Below are 17,671 nucleotides of genomic sequence, written 5' to 3'. Positions count from 1 at the left end.
CTCTGGAGACATTCAAAACCCACCTGGGTGAGTTCCTGGGTGACCTACTCTAGGTGGCTGTGTCCTGGAAGGGATTTGGACTAGATGATCTTTTGAGGTCCCTTCCAACCCTTAAGATTCTGTATTTCTGTGATATGTTAGAGCTAACTGTAATGTAGTAAATATATTTTTCTCATTCTTAGTGTGGGTAATGTTTTACCTCACTTGAGCTGTTTCAGTCAAGTGTGTGGCTTAAGGTTTCACCTAGAGTTAAACGATACATAGGCATTTCCAGGCAACAGCTTGTGTCCTTATCCAACAGATATCTAAGGTATGTAAGATTTTAAGAACTCTGCAAGTGCTTGTCTCTCCTCCTTGTTCAAGGCACCTAGAAAATTAATTTCTAGTTTTCTTAGAATTTTCTAGAATGAATTATTTTTTAAAAAACTTAAAAATTAGTTAATATTGGACAAGATGAATCCCACCCCTCTTTGCCATCTGTCTTTAACTCTGTTGTCCCTGGTGCTGATTTCCCATCTGATTTCTCTGGCAAGAAGTAACTGCTTTCAAGAAAATGGTTGCTGGTGGTATTAATTGTGAGTGCATGGGTCCAGGTTCTGCTTTCATGCCGGCTGGTGTAAGTTTGTGGTGACTGCTGTCATTCACAGTTACTGTGGGATATGTAGCTAAGAACAGAATGTGGCCTTTTCTCTCCAGCTTGGGGTAAGCCCAGGTGGATTGTTGCACCACAGTAGGTACTGCACTGCCTGGCAGGTTTGAAAGCAGACTCGAAGTCCCTGATCTTTTGTAGTAATAAAGAACAGCTTCTGACTGTGATCCAGTGCAGCATGGTCTACCTTGAATTTGCACATATAGGTTTAAGCAAAAAGCCTTCCTTATCGCCTTGGGCCATTAGCTCTAAAGTCTAATAATAATATACATTATTACATGTCAGAGCTAAATAGTTCAGCAAGATAATGCAGCATGACATACGGATAGTCTGAGATTCTGGGTAGCACAGAATCCAGGCAGAAATGAAATATATTTTTGTTCCCCTGATTCCCTGCCTTCTACTGTTTGTATTGCTGCACCCTATAAGCTTTTGAAATAAATGCTTGGCAAAATAGATGCAATTTGCCTTTGAATGTTTCCTCAACAGGATTCAGATATCTTTGATAGGATTTATTTGTTGCAGGAGGCTTTTTCTTTTTTTCTTTTCCTTTTTTCTTTGTTTTAATTCAGAGATGCCCATCATTGTCTGTTGAAAAGCAGGGCGTTGGCTTTAAGTGCTGAGGTTTTGCTTTTCATATGCAGCTGTTCTGTACCAAACCATTGACAGCAGAATTGCTTTGGAAAGCTTGGGCCCCTCCCTCTGAGATCACTATATTATTCTTTCCATTGTCCTGCTTTCTTTTCAGAACATATTTAAGGAGACAAGCTTTGCACATTTCTTATTCAAAGGACTTTGAAGTTGCATTCAACAAAAATAATGTATTTAAAACATAAATATTTATTTACAGAGTAATTCAGTTCATTACAGAATTGGTAGCCTTTTATGATTGGCAGTCCTTAAAGGAATCTTCAGCGGGGGCGGGCTGAGCCTGTAAATCAAGAAACAACTGACTTATTGAATTTAATACCTGAGTGATTAATAATAAATTTTAATTTGGAGGCACCTATGCCTGAAGGTCTCTAGGTGTTGTAACAGATTTAAAAAAGAAAGAAAGAAACTCCAATAAAAGAAAGCAACTTGCGTGTCTGAAGAAAAACAGAAGAGTATTTGGAACCTAAGTAAATAAACCTCCTCATCTAACTGCCAAACAAACTACGAAAATGAAAAGGATCTTAAATGTGCTATGAGATACTGCCGCTCTTCTGCACATATTGCTTTGCTTAGACTCTTCCACTGGCCAGCTTTAAGTGCAGAAGAATGTCACCCACCTTCTTTACTCACTTTTGATAATGCTTTCCTTAGATGTAAGCATTACTTTTCTGGGTTTTAGTGGCAAGCTGATTCTGCATTTCCCAATGGGTAGGAGCCCTAACTTGAAGTTTTGCAGGTAAACGGAGCAAGTCTAGTGTTCTGAAATATAAAGAATATGCATGACTTTCATAGCTCTGTGAAATGTTCTGTTTCCAGATGATGGGAAAAATAAATTTTGTTTCTGACATTTTTGGCATATGAGCTCAGTAATCACATTGATGCTTTTCTCTTCCAAGTGCTACTGCAATATTTTAGGAGAATGCAAATATCAACCTTAGCATGTGTCCCCCATTTCCACTGTGACTAGTAAAGCGTTTCATTAGAGTTCACACACCAAAATAAGACTGAGGAAAGACCTTATATGATTTTTCCCAAGGCAATACATACTGCATTTTTTTGCTCTGCGTAGCGTTCATTAGTCCCTTGATCTTCTTTATTATCTTCCAAAATCTTTGAATATTTGAATATGTCAGAAATGCTACATTTTTAGTGGGGTTTTTTTTTGGAAAGCAAATTGAAAAACTCATCTGAAATGTACTGTAGAAAAGCAAGGAATTGTTTCACATACTTTATTGCAAAAGGTGATGTAAAAAACCCCAATGTCTTCTCTTTAGGACAGAACGTTATCGTCATAGTCCCGGGAGCCAACCTGCTTTTAAATTTTGAAGACTTGAAAAGGGCTTCTGATGTCATCCAGAAAGCCAAAGTGCTTGTTTGCCAGCTAGAAATAAGCCCGGCTGTTTCTCTTGAAGCTCTGAAAATGGCACGTGCCAGTGGAGGTAATTTAGCATAAGCCATTCTGTCTCCCTCATTTGTGTTGCATGAAAAATATTCCTCATTGTGCTTTCTAAATAAAGATCCTGTCGGATATTCTGGTTTCTGTCATACTAACTTTATTTAGAAATGAAACAATAGCCAACAAATTCATGCTATGTTAATGAAAACTGAATTAAGTTTTAAAATTTTGCAGTGCTTACCTTGAATGGCAAATCAACCCATACCCTTATAATCTCCCTGCATATATCTGGTGCTGCCTTTCCTCCTGTTTTCATTCTGTGACCGAATACAGGAATGATGGGTCTGACTCGTGATATTATTCAAGAGCACAACAAGCATAATGAATGCAAGTCAATTCCACCACACAATAAAGTGAATGAAATGACCTCAAAACCAGACTTATGCCTGTGTCCTCCCAGCGTAGCAGTAGGTATGGATTGTGGTTTACTATGTAGAAGCTAATATCCTTGAAGTAAAAAAAAGCACCTTTTCTTCTTAACCAAAATTCTTAGAGTGTAACTTGGCATTCTGCCATTGAATACACAGAGTCATGATCTGTGAAATTATTAGTAAGTTGTTACTGTGCTGTACTTTTAAATGTTCCTTCAGTGTAGCATATACATAGATAAAAGCTGACGTTTTGCTTGGACAGGATGGGGTTTCGCTACCGACATGGTGTTTTTGTTGTTTAAGTGCCTGTAATGTTTTCAGTTACTCAAGTCCAATTACCACAGTGTTTGAACACTAAGTAAATAATTATGCAAGTGAGGCATGTATATGAAATGAAAAATATGTTGTTTGTGTCTATCCAGAAGATAAGACTAGGAGGGGACTGCTCATAGTATGGTCAATCATATAGCAGGTTGGGGATGGAATTGGGATCAGAACTAACTAGTTCTTTGCAGATGGGCCCAGGCTTGCTCAGGTAGGTCATAGCATGTTGCGTTTGTTGACGTTTCAGTCCTCCTTGCGCACCACATTCTGTTGTGCACCTATGGAATGGGCTGCCCAGGGCACTGGTGAAGTCCTCATCCCTAGACATATTCAAAAGACGCATAGATGAGATGCTGAGGGACACGGTTTAGTGATGGGCCTGGCAGTGTGAGGTTAGTGGTTGGACTTGGTGATCTTAAAGGTCTTTTCCAAATGTAATGATTCTATGATCACTCTAGTGAGGATCTCAGATGTAGCAGAATATTATGCATTGTGTTCCTGTATTTTGTGCTGATATAAGCACCTAGTTTAGATGCAAGACTAGGGGGGAGTGACTCTGAAACCATAGTGGTAATAATCATAGGCTCTATAAACAGAACTGTGCATGGGGAAAAATTATTTTGACTTCAGCTTGAAATGTCAAAAATTGGTTCATGCAAATCTAAATTAAGATTTAAAACTTTAAAAAACTGACTAGAACCTGGAATGCTTAAAATATATGTAATGGGAGAAGCAATGCTTACCATTTTTTTTCATTATGTTTTATGAAAATGGCTAAAAGCATTCTTAATATAGTGGTTAATGGACCATAGTTGAGTCATGAGTTAATATCCGTGACTTATTTTTTCTACTTCTAACTCTGCATAGTTTTTGTGAGAAGTTTCACACTTTTGTCACCTTCATACAGTAAGATGCCAGCCTGTGACAGAACAAAAGACTGGATCCTTTAATGGCAATTAAAAAAATCTAAACCTGAAGTACAGAACAGATATGCAAGCATTTAGCAACTGTAGGTAGCACAATACATTGAGAAAAGATAGTGGTTAACTGTGGATCAGCTCTAGTTCTGTGCTGACAGCGTGCTATCATTGTGAAACTCTCGTATCAGGAAAGCTTTGGTTGCTTTGGCTTTAAAGCAATAGGCTACACATGTTCAAATGTCATGTGCAGTCAAATCTAAGTAAACAGCTGACTTAGTAGCACTGTAAAAATCTATCCTTAGCCAACTGTAAATTGTTAGTGCAATTTCCCTTTTTTTAGCTTGCAATACCCTCATGTATAATGCAGTACTGCATGTTAAGATGTGCAGTAGACTATTTTTGTTTAAAACAGATGCATACCCAGATGCCTCAAACCTCTGTTTCAAGGATTTTTTTTGCTTGTTTTCCTTTATTCTTACTGAAAGAAATAAACAATAAAATCGAGAAAGAATGTGGACACACAGGCAGGAACCTTTTGCTCTGTTCAGTGAACATCACCTGGATCTGGAAGCTGGAGAGGGACATCTCATGTTTTGACATCCTCTCTTTGTGGCACTGATTATTAAAGATCTTGTGACATTCTCAGAGAGGAGGAAAAAGGAAGGAGGAAAGGAAGGGAAGAGAAGTTGTGAATAATTATATGAAGTGAGTGTAAATTGTGAGAATCTGACTGGAAAATTCTAGGTTTTTAATGGCCATGTCTTGTGAAGCTGCTGCTGCTTCCAACAGGGGCATCACTTCATGGATAAGCCAAATATTATTGTACAGTAAAGTCTGTAAAGCAGTTTTGGGGCTTCTTTAATGACACATCATAAAAGATGGCTGTTAGTGTCCAGCCTATTAATACTGTAGTGAAGAATGGGCTGGAAGCAGCCTCAGTTACTAAGGTTCCATGTCACTTGCAAGTAAAGGATGTTTTTCAGGTGCTTCAATTTTTTAATCTTGTACTGGAGTTTTTCATCTCAGCTCTTTTTGTGTAGTTAAATTTCTGCCAAAGCATAGAGGCTGCAGAAAACAGGCAAGAGAAAATGCCTCCCACCCTATCCCCTTTTAAATTACGAATACTGGCTACCTTAAAATTTACTTAAGACTTGATAGCAAGGGAGCTTTCTTTTAAAGATAACCCTTTACAACAGTATGGAAATCTGCCTGATCTTTTACTGTATTATCCACCTTTTGAAAATAACTACCTTTCACGTAGACTTGAGAAAATTGTAGAGCTTCACAGCTAGCTTCCCCTGAGAGTCTGTCCACACAAGCAGTTGTCCACTTTGGGCGCTTGGCTTTCAGTGTCATTCCTGAATTTAATTTTAGGCCACTTTTTTTTTTCTATTGTTAAAGATCGCTTTTAGGCCCAGAAAGTGCAAAGCAAGAGTTTTTGATTTGAATACAGGAGAGGCAAAGCTGACAAGAATGCTGTGGAGAGAGAGTAGATTTCAGACATGGGAAGTGTAGGAAAACTGGAACAGCAAACAGGATTTTTTGAACAGAGATTGGAATATGGAGTAGGCTATGGGAAAAGGAAATGGGAAACAGGAAGGATAGGAGAAAAGTTATAAAGAGATAATTCTGTGATGAAAGTTGAGTGAAAAATGTCACTATTGCATGGTGCCTATGGAAGGAGGCATAAAGAATAGAAATTAGGTGAGAAGAATGGTTCTTGGCGAAAGGCGAGAAAGAATTTGAGCAGAAATTAATCTGATGTTCCTCAGGGGCCAAACAGATTACAGTGTCCATAAACCATGCTCTTCTTCACAGCCTGAAAGGGAATGTTAGGGTTCCTCTGTCTGCCTCCTGCTCACCAGTTTGCCCTGTTTCGGAGCAAACTAATAGTGATTTATTACAGCCCGTTTATGGATGAGTCTGTAATCCTTAAAACTCAACTTGGAATACTTCCAGTGTTGCTCTTGACCTACATAGGTGTCGGCATGGTGTACCACATGGCAGAGCTTGTTTTCCAGTGTGTGCTGTTTTTTTTCTTTTACCTGGGAAAGTATACCTTAAAAGATTTGTGTTTAAAAAAAACTTAATTAGGATTGCAGTTCAGACAATAGGAAATGCAAGAGTTAAGGTTCCCTGTGAAACCTTAATTTGTCTTCTTTCTGCATATGTATTATGTTGCAGTCTTTAATTATGTGATCACATGCTGTTTTTCAGTGGTATGTGATCATATAATTAAAGAGTTTATTATAATACATACTGTATTGTAATAATTTAAGGGAGCCAAATTAAGAGTTCATTGGAAATCCTAATCCTGATGTTTTGAGTAAATGTGTTTGTCACATTACTACTCTTTTTTATGAGGCAGGTAGAGAGGTATGATAAAATTGTACAGTCAAAGGCTGGGACTTTCAGAGTGTTAATCAAAAAGGTCGTCTTCTAAACTTCTCGGTACTCAGATTTTAGAAGCTTGTGTGCATCTTCCTCTCCTAGGGCATTAACAGGGATTCAGAAGTCTTCAGAGTGTCTTAATATTATGTGCCATAGCTTAGGGTCTAAATATGTGTTTAGGACTGAAAATTTAGACATCCAAGTTGAAAGATTTAATCACTTACTGTAAAGAATATTTCTAAAGTTAAGAGAGTGTGCTTTATATAAAAATGATGTCCTTGTGGTTAAGACACAGAAGTATTAATCATAAAACTGGCAAAGTGAGAAACCGAGTCTGCAGACTTCCTGTGTTAACAGTGAGTAAGTCACTTATACTGTCCTCATGACAAACCTTTTCTGCTGTTACATGGGGCCTTAGGCTACGGTTTAAAGTTAGGTTAACTAACATATTCTACCACGTGTTAAGTTTAGGTCTAGCTCTGCCAGATAGCACATTAAAAATATACAGTGCCTGGTCTACACTACAGTTTTATAAAGTGGCAGTTTGAACAAGTTAGGTAACACATTCAGAACACGGTTAACTCCTTGTCTGGACATGCCCTTTATTTCTCCACACCCCTGTTTCTTCATGTACAGAATGCAGATAATAACACTGAAAAAAATTTAGAACTAAATCAGTTCTTGTAAAACTTAAAATCTTGGAAGAAGCATCACCAGCTAAACAAACTGCATTACTGTCCAAGCCTTTTTTCCTTTTTTAAAAATATAGTAATAATTTCTTGCTTATTTCTTCTGTTTCTCATCTGCCGCGTTCCCATCATGACAGGTGCCCACATATGAATTAGAAGGGAACTTTAATATAATAAACAAAACTTTCAGCAGTTCTATAAAATGAGGACACAGAAAGTGAGAGCTATTTGTACGTTAATAATAAACATGGAATGGTGTTTTGGGTGATGGTTTATGAATCTAAAAACACTGGAGATTTAGACTTTTCTTTCTTTTTTTTTTTTTTTCTAGTAAAGACTTTGTTTAATCCAGCTCCAGCCCTTGTTGACCTAGATCCACAATTTTATACCCATTCTGATATCTTCTGCTGCAATGAAACTGAGGTAATGGTCATATGTCATGTTAAAGGAGGAGTCTGAAGCAGTACAATTTCAGAGGGATTCTGTTCTCAGAAATGCAGCCTAGGGAGCACAAAAACTGAGGCATGCTCCTTTTACATAGGGCTTTTGAAACAAGTTTGATCCCTGACCTAACAAGCAAAGAGAGATATTCTAGAACACCTTTAGATTGCACCTAGATTAATTGTTTGCAGCAGGAAAGTTGTGCCCAGTCTTCTTTACAAGTAGATGAGTAAACTAAATCTATAGAAGGACACTTTAAAAATGTTATCACTGAATGGCAAATGTGAAAATAAATCCTTGCCCTTGTTCTGCAGTCGCTTGATATGATTAGCAGGAATGAGTTATCCGTAGTGTTCTGACAGTTATAAACTCATTTGCCAGGAGGTGATGTGTGCATGCTGCACTTGATAGTAAATAGTAACTTCATATGCCTCTTCCTGTCAGATGTGTTTTCAGTGAATCTGTTTCTCTGGCCCTTCACCTATTTTTTTTCTCTCCTCCTTTTTTTTTTTCTCCTTTCCCTCTGTTTTCTAATTCAAGTGTGTTATTTCTCCCAAAGGAGATTATTTTTTGCCACAAGAGACAATTAAGCTTGACTCATAAGGCCCTTGTTTAAGTTCCCTATTAATTAGCATGATGCATGCTACGTCCCTTCCCCTCACCCTCTCTTTATGTAAACAGGGATGTGAGAGAAGCAACATAGTGGATAGAAGCCATGGCTTCATCATAGTTAATGTTATCTCTAACAAACATGATTTCTGCAATGATTATTATACCTTTGGATGGTGAAGGGTGGAGAACTGCTAATAGAAAAGCATGGGCTTGCTTACTGCCTTAAGTTCTTTGAGACTCAATTATCCTCTTTGAAATCTATCACACACCATACCAGGAGCTCTCAGTTCACAAGTCTTCTGGCATTTAACACTCAGTCAAAGTAACCCAAGCAGACATCTGAATTTTATTCTGGGATATTTCAATATGTGTATGCCAAGTTCAGATACTCCAGAGCATTCAGGAATTAGAAAAGTAGCATAGTGGGAGATGTCACAGCCCCTCAGGTCTCTGGAAGGCAATTTCCTGTGTCACTGGCAGTGATACCACTTGTGGTTCCAACATGGTCCAACAGAACTCAACTATATGTGATGAAGAGAATGCTATGGAAAAATAATTATTCTTGTTCAGAGGACTTGCTGGACACCCATAGGGTGTTTCCTTTGTGCTTTCAGAAAGCCTTTATGCCTGGACTGTGCCCCTGGATTGGCTAAATGGTACAATGGCTCATGTTTTGGGCTGAAAACACCCATATTCTCCCACCAATTTAGTAAATAGCATTTGTTGTTTGCTTTTTTTTCATCATGTCACTAATTAGTTCTTTTCTCCCCAGGTGAAAACTTGTGCCCTATATGTTAGAAACAAAACTTTTGTTTTCATTGTTTATCTGCTCCTGACTTTTGTCTCATTGCTCTTTGCACCACACATGTTAAAGGTTTCCCTTTGTTATACTTTATTGCTAGAGGACAGTCCTGAAAGAGACTTTTTATTGAGAGGTTTGGTTTGCTGTAGCCAGGTTGTATTATTATTACCACCACATGGAGAAAAGAAAATTACTTCTATTTGGAGAACAAGAAATATAGTGTATAAGGTGTATAATTATAATCGATCCCTGTTCACTCGTCTACCTTTCCTGCAGAGCTTTCCTGCTGTACAGTTTGCATTCTTTTCTGCCATTTTCTTTTGAAAGGTAATTATCATTTGAAGATAGTTGGGATCACTGTATGCCCAGTCAGGCACAGAAATATGCTTTCTATTGTTTAGGAGGCTTAATGTCTTCTGAATTTATGGCAGTGGTAAACCTATGGAAATTCCTGCCAGACATACCATGGAAGCACAGATTCAAGTGTGAGACCCCTACAGTATATTCTGAGAACAGGAATGGCACCTAAATACCTTTGCTTTTAGCAATAACCTTTTCGTACTTTGCAATGAAATCAATTACATTATCACAGCTGTAATAATCAATTCTGTTGGATTTCATCCTCTCTGTGTGTCTGATTTGTTATTGAATTGATTTTCAAGGGTGAACTGTTGCCATTGTTCCTTTCTTTTTGCTGAGGAAAGAGGGAAAATGAAGCATTTGTTTTTCTTATGTCACAAGTTCGAAAGTTGTTTTTTTAGTAATTTTTATATATTCATATGCCATCTGTTTTCTGTTTTCTTTCGTGACTTTCTTTAATTTCAAATCCCTGTAATGTATGCACTTTGAGAAGTCTGATATAGAGAGAAATGTTTACATACCCAAATCAAGGTTATCAGTCACATCTCAGTGTGGCACTTAAGAGCAATAAGTTCATTCTGGAAATCATAAAGATCGTTCTGATTTTATTTAACTTTGTCCATTCAATGAACTGCATCTGCTTTTCCTTCATCTTCTTAAATCAGGAAGTAGCTGAAACTTTGATGATCCAAAATATAAGATAGGAAAAGATCTTTTTAATACATTTTTTAAAAATTTCTCTCAGTATCTACTAGCAATTATGGTCAGAAAAGAACAATTGGCTAAGATTGACCTTTGCTCTGAGCCACTGTGGCCATTCTTATTTAATGTTCTGGGTTTTTTTTTTCATTATCTCTGGTCAAATTCAATGAACGTGCTGCTTACAGCTGCCTTCCTGAGATGTTCTGTTCCAGCTCCATTGCTGCTCCTGCTTGGTATTTCTAAGTCTCAAATAGAATCATAGAATGGTAGGGGTTGGAAGGGACCTTTAGAGATCATCTAATCCAGCCCCCCTGCAGAAGCAGGTTCACCTAGATCAGGTCACATAGGAACGTGTCCAGGCGGGTCTTGAAGACCTCCAAGGAAGGAGACTCCACAACCCCTCTGGGCAGCCTGTGCCAGGGCTCCCTCACCCTCACAGGAAAATAGTTTTTCTTATATTTAAGTGGAACTTTTGTGTTCCAGCTTCATCCCATTACCCCTTGTCCTGTTGCTAGCTACTATAGGAAAAAGGGATGTCCCAACCTCCTGACACCCACCCTTTAGATATTTATAAATGTTAATAAGATCCCCCTCTTCTCTTAATAAGACGACTCTTCTCCAGACTAAACAGCCCCAGCCTTTCCTCATATGAAAGATGCTCCAGTCCCCTGATCATCTTGCTGGCCCTGTGCTGGACTCTCTCCAGAAGTTATCTGTCCCTCCTCAGCTGGGGAGCCCAGAACTGGACACAGGACTCCAGATGAGGCCTCACCAGGGCAGAGTAGAGAGGGAGAAGAACCTCCCTTGACCTGCTGGCCACACTTTTAGATCAAATCCTATTTATGTTCCAGCCTTACTTCTCTGGGAAACTTTTTTTTTTTCTATTTGTTACTACTAGGAAAAAAAAGAAAATGTACTTCTGTTTTACCTTTGCTAAGTCTTTTTAATAGTAAATAAATGATCTTGAGTTTAAATATGAAGTCTTTAGAGCTATCCAGTTCACCTGCTTCTAAAACATTGTTTTTAACACAGACATACAAGCTAAGACAAAATTAAATTTATGCTGGTTTTTTTTTTTTTATTGCTTGGTTTGGCTTTCTTAGTCATTTAAATTTACAAGTATTTGTCATGCAATTTTACCAAAATGTCCTTATCTTTCTTGTTCACCAAGAAATAACTTTACATCATAAAGTCCTGGGGTGTGTGGATACTGTGTGAATGATATGTTTGTAGAAGAAGCTTATGTTAGCTGTAGAACAGAAAGCTAGCTATTTAGCTTAAGACATCTCAAACTCTTTGTGGAGTGTTCGCATTGTTAAAGATGAGGAAAAGGGGGTGGTCCTTGGGATTAGCTAAATTATTACTGAGCCAAGAGTTCATGCTTTTGCTGATATGAAAGTTAGGAGATCTGCAATGCCTTTGTCACAGAATAAAAGTTTTAAAATGTCAGCCATGGGATGTCAAGTCCCAGACACGTGAGTATCAAATTCAACATCACACTTAATACACCATCATCCTTCATTAAATGCTTTAGGATTTAATGCAGTCACACACAGTGTCTGGTATAACAGCACAGCTTGTTCTTATGGATTTATGTGCTAGAGAGAAGCAAACAAAATTATACTATCAGTGACTTATCTACCATTAGTTTGTCTAGAAGGCTCTTCACAAGCTGTTCTTTTCACTCTTGCTGTTGTAATAATAATTTTTTTTATGTCTGACATTACTTTCTTTTTATGTGGTTCATGAACAAAAAGAACTCAGAACAAATCTTGCAAGGTTATCAGTTCTTTCTTTGCTTAGCCTGTAGTTCAGTTTTATCTCTTCCCAGAAAGATCGAACTTGTTGAGACTAGTTTGTTAATTCCCAGATGTAGCACAGCCTAATCCTTGAGGTTTGGGCAGGAATGTGCTAGTTCTCCATTCCCTTAATTCTTCTAATGAAAAATAAATGTATCCCATGACATCTGAGTGAAAACCAATGGTGATTCTTTTCAGTCAACTATAAATGTTGAAAAAGAGACAACCCTATACAAGATGAGCTCTTTGGAATACTAACCATTTTTTTCCCCCCCCCACACTCACATATTTGTGTGGTTCCTTGCTTCAGTATGGCTCTAGGCACAACCACAATGTCAATACAGTTCATGTGTTGTTTTTCTTACTTAGTGTTGCATGCAATTACACAGCCCTCCAGGTTAGGAACCCAAATATATTGTACATCAGCAATTTCAATTTCGTCCTAAAAGTTTTGAGAAATGGCTCCTTCTCCATTCAAAGAATACCGAGGAGCCCTTCGGGAGAAGGAAAAACTCCTAAATGGTTACTGCAAAGGATTTTGTTTGTGAAGCTATTTTTAACGCAAAACTGGGAACTGCTTTCTCTCTAATGTAAAATGGTATCAGACTTCTGATCTAAATAAGAAGGGCCTAGCAAAGATTTAATTAAATGCTAAGAGAATACTTTTGGGTCCTCAATCGTAGAAAGATGTACAACTAAATATCAGTTAATTGCTGATTTTGTTAAAGAAAGCTGTGAGATATAGAAAAGGAATACAGAAAAAATAAGACACTATCCTCTTGTTTCCTTGTAACTGTTATTGTCTGTTTCTAGAGGTTAGACAATTTTTGGAAGAAACACTAATGACAGAAATTCTTGTTAGAATGTCCAAAATCAAGAGGCAGTATTGACTTTTACAAGATTCAGAGAATATCAAGTTTATACATCTATTTCTGGAGTCTTGGTTTAGGACAATTAAGATACTGCTTATTAATATAGACAGATTAATGTTAGTAATATTGTTTCTCATGAAAAAATATTTGCTACCTCTAGTAGTCAAAACAAGAATAATCCTTTAGAATTAAGTTATTTCAGAACATCTCTTGAATTTGCATTTTCTGTCTAAGTAATGGAAAGCTGCTATTGCACCATTACATAGAAGTTGCCAGCAATTCACGATATATTTTAATTCAGGCTTTGTTCTAAACCCCATTTTATCAGTTGCTGAAAACTGAAATTTCCCATGTTTTGTCTAAAATGAAAGATGTTACTTTTGAGAGGGGAGGGAATAGCTTCAAGCCAATTAATTTCAATCCATTTTTAATTATTCTAGCATGATAAGTATTTCTGCATGCATATATGAAAAGATTTTATAATTTGAAACAACTGGAACTAGCTTGGCTTATGGCTTGATCTTACAATTGCTTATACACCAAATCTATCTCACTGCTTCTTTGGGGCTGTTAGAATTAATGAGATTGAGTTGTTGTTCTGTAATTCTCTAAGAAGCCTCCTAAGGTGCAAGCTAAGTGTGTAGCCAACTGGCTTACTGTGTATAAATATTTAAAACTAAAACTATTGTAAATTATCAGATGTAGTTTTAGATGGGTAGCTTTAGCCTTAAAACTGGCATTGTTTCCCTATTATTATTTCTGTTCCGTCAGTACCTGGCAACATTTGCCAAGTTGTTATTGTGCTAGGTGCACAAAAAGAGTCCAAATGACGGACTGCTCCCCAAAGAATTCACACTTGTTATTTCACCAGTTTGTATTTGCTGAGTATCATAGGATCATGGAAGCTGAGAACCGACTTCTGGAGGTCTCTAGTCCAACACCCTGGTGAAGCATGGCCAGTTTAGATCAGATTGCTCAGGGCCTTTTCCAACTCAAGTTTTGAATATCTGAGGATGGAGATTGCATGACCTCTGGGCACCTGTCCCACTGCGTCATCACCCTCGTGAAAAATCTCATCCTAATACTGGAATTTCCCATGTTCCAGCTTGGGCCTGTTGTCTCTAGCCCTATCCCTGTGTACCTTCAAGAAGAGTCTGGCTCCATCTGCTCTACACCCACCTATTAAATTGCTGTAGACAGCAATTAGATCCCCTGTTAGCCCTGTGGTCTTAAGGCTGAACAAGCCTGCTTCTCCCAGCCTCTTCTTGTATGTCCTGGTCTCTGGCCTTCAGCTGCCCTGATGGCCTTCCACTGTAGCATGCTGTAGCATGTCAGTGTCTTACTTGTGCCAGAGATCCCCAAGCTAGATACACACACTGCAGATTTGGTCCCACAAATGCCTGAGGATCCACAACATCTCCCTGAAAGTATCTAAGTCACAGGCTGCCCCAAATGCACCACAGCTAGGAACACTTGGCAAAGGTTCATATCATAGTTTCATTCTCACTTTTAGCCAGTGTAAACTAGTACTGCTGATGAAAGAAGCGGATTGTTTTGGATTGGCTTTTGGGGGTGGTCTAGGATTGGGGGTGGTGTTAATTTTAACACAGATCTGCCTTGCAATTCTGTTTGTTTCCTGGCCACACAAATGGCTGTGCTGGCACAAGAGAATGGGCCACGTGGACAGAAGTTGAAGGGGAAAAGCAGGACTGTGTTCTTTATGTAGCGGTGCTGGTTTGTGTCAACTTGCTGTGACTAGACTCCACAGTCTAAAGACACACAGAGAATTAACTAAGATTAGTGAGGATTGTAGCCAGGAACCTTTGTATCAGTTAAATTAAAAGCTTCAGTCAAATTTCTTGTCCGCTTTTGTAAACCAAATGAAGAAAAATCTGTGTAGATTCATTATATAATATCCATCATAGGTTTATTCTGATGGCAGTTTTGTGGAATGTTCTCTTGCTTTAATAGGGCCATTTAACTGAGGAGTTTTATGAGACTAGCTGCAGAAAAAGAAAATTCTTAATTTGCTGCTCTTTTGTACACTATGATGGCAAATGTCCACTTTGGGCTTTTAGTATTGTTATTTAATTTTTTCTTTACATAACCATTAGTTACTTCCTTCAATTGTACCACAGTTTGTTTTTTAAATAAGATTCTACTGAAGGGAGGAACTTAAAAACTCACCACAGTATTTAACATCAGTTGACATTTACCGCAATCTCTTAATTATTGGCACAGAATCTGTCTGGCTTCTGCTGCTTTTATGGTTCTTGCAGCTTGTTCCAGTGTTTTTTAGTTTTACCATCCTGCTGTAGATGAGTTAGATGATAGTGGTTTCAAGCAGCTGAAGACCTACTTTTATACAGACTCTTGTCTGTTCAAAATAATTTTGTTTATTGGTAAAAGTGGTGTAAAGATGAAATGAATTATATCTGCAAAATCTTTAACGTATCAATCCCAGAACAATTCTTTCACTATCCAAGCTAAAAATCCTGTTGGCTTGGGACCCAGGAAGCAAAAATTGTGAGCGAGCACTGTGTGGTACTTAATTGTCAGCTGGGGTTAAACCATAGCAGAGGAGTAGGACACTAATGCCAGACATCGAAGTATTTGGCATATGCAGGTCATTAAGAAGAATATTATATATAAATACTTTGCTTACCTTCCTCATGGGCTTACAGAAGTGTAAATGCTAGGTAAATGAACTCAAATTAGATTTACTGTTTCTCTGCCAAAGACAAATCCACTTGCATCCTGGAGACTTTGCAACATAGGTAGAATGTTTGGAATTATTGCCCATCATAAAGCACATTAGAAAATCAGTTAGCCAGTTTCATTCAAGGATTTGTGTTCATCCAGTTTTACTCCTGTAACATGATGTGCTCGGCGTTCTGAATACAGGAATGTATAGTTCCTGCTCCAGAGTTCTTAAAATTCAAGAAGAGACACAGGTCTTCAGATGCTTGAATGTTAGAATGGAGTGTTTGATTGTTTGTTTATTTTAATACAGTTTATTATCTTGAGTTGCTCCAAAGCCATTAATGCTGTATTGACTCCTTGCAAACCCTGCAAGAAGATATATTCAAAAAGTTTTGCGCAAAACTTTTTGAAGCAGATTTTCTTACTTGGAAATACTTTTAGAACCTTTTAAAAACTGAAATAGGTTTACTTGCTTAAATAGTTTGTACTGCAAGAGAAATTTGAGCAGCATGGCAACATGCCAAAGAGAAAATTGGATAGGTTTAGTTGCCTTCTTATAACTGAAAGCTTACTATATTCTTGTCTCTGATCAGTGTGATCGAAAGAAGTAGTTTTAAAATTGTGTGTACGTGTTAACCACACCTTGCCCCTGCAGTGTGCAAGGTTACCTGCCAAGGCCTTCACAGAACCTTCACAAAATCTTAAAGGTTGGAAGGGACCTCAAGAGATCTAGATGGTCCAACCCCCCTGCCAGTGCCTGCCACACCAGATTGTGCCTTGTAGCTATCAAATCAACAACATTTGAAATCATTTGTGCCCCTGTCTAATTAGGAACTGCAGAACTTGGTCCTGTAAGTTTGAAACTTAACTTGGTCCTGTAAGTTTGAAACTTAACACCAATAAGTACTCTGCCAACAATACTCTAAACTCTAGGGAGCGTGTTGGCATCCTCCAGCTCTGCAGAGCCTAAGGGTGGCTTTTCTCTCCTGGGTCAGTCTGAAATACAGGAAATGACAGCGGGAGCAGCGGGTGCTGACTCAGGGCTGGGGGCGGTTTGCTCTGGGATGGCTGTACTGTTCCTGTCCCCAGCTGTGTGCCCTCCCTCTCTTTACTACGGGCACAGCTTAGGCTTTGTGAAGCAGTTGTTTAATCACTACAGTTTCCAGTCTGTTATATCAAGAAGCATGTGTACTGAATTCAAGTTTCAGTAATGCAGAGGAAGGTGGTTTGAAACATTTCAGCAGTTGTTTCCCAAGAAGCTGAGCTGCCCATGAGCAGAGGTCAGGAAGTGTAGCTGGTTCCAAAGTAAGTTTTCCACTGAAAATAAACCCTAAGAGTGTGGAAGCTGTGCCAGTTACTGGGCGGTTATCTGAAAGTACTTAAGACTACATTTTTCAGGATCCAGCAGCAACCTTGTAGTGCAAGATAAAGTGGGACTTCCCCTTCTCAGGCAAACAGGACAAGATTTAGTAGAGACAGCAAAATAGAGTATGTCTGTTTACTTACAATTGAGGGCCTACTGTGTTACGCAGGAGTACTGCCTGCTAGACTGTTTTGGATAAAACACACCATATTTTCTCTTCCCTTTCTTCTTGTTTTGTTCTTATTCTCATCCCTGACAAAAGGAAAAAGTGCATGACATTTGACAATGCTATCGAGAAAATGTATGAAGTGACAAAAAGGATGCCTGGTTCTGGCAGATTGTCGTAGATTTTTGGGAAATTTCGCTCTTAGTTGGGTGTAACTAGAAAAGATTAATTTTAAGAGCCAACTGGGAAAAGTTGACTTAAGGTCACCATCTGTTAGAAGAAGAGTTTATCTGTGTTTGTACAGAGCCAACACAGAAGAGTCTCAGTCTTGACAGAGGCCTACAGACATGGTCATAAACACAAATATATAATAATCCTGTAATAGGCCTTTCCCAAA

At 38.2% G+C, this 17,671-nt stretch overlaps 1 protein-coding gene across 2 annotated transcripts in view; it reads left to right on the top strand.

Moving 5' to 3' along the window:
- Positions 1-17,671, top strand: part of RBKS (ribokinase) — a 69,216-nt gene that overhangs the window by 31,468 nt on the left and 20,077 nt on the right. Inside the window, exons 5-7 of one of the 2 annotated variants that reach the window (XM_061990097.1) lie at positions 2,578-2,742; positions 3,033-3,170; positions 7,786-7,877. In XM_061990097.1, the coding sequence (XP_061846081.1) occupies positions 2,578-2,742; positions 3,033-3,170; positions 7,786-7,877 (395 nt within the window). The remainder of the gene's footprint in view (positions 1-2,577; positions 2,743-3,032; positions 3,171-7,785; positions 7,878-17,671) is intronic. The other variant, XM_061990098.1, reaches the window with a different exon arrangement.

Source organism: Colius striatus, chromosome 2 (genome assembly GCF_028858725.1).
Source record: "Colius striatus isolate bColStr4 chromosome 2, bColStr4.1.hap1, whole genome shotgun sequence".
NCBI classification, from domain to species: Eukaryota; Metazoa; Chordata; class Aves; order Coliiformes; family Coliidae; genus Colius; species Colius striatus.
This window is presented reverse-complemented; position numbering and strand designations above follow the sequence as displayed.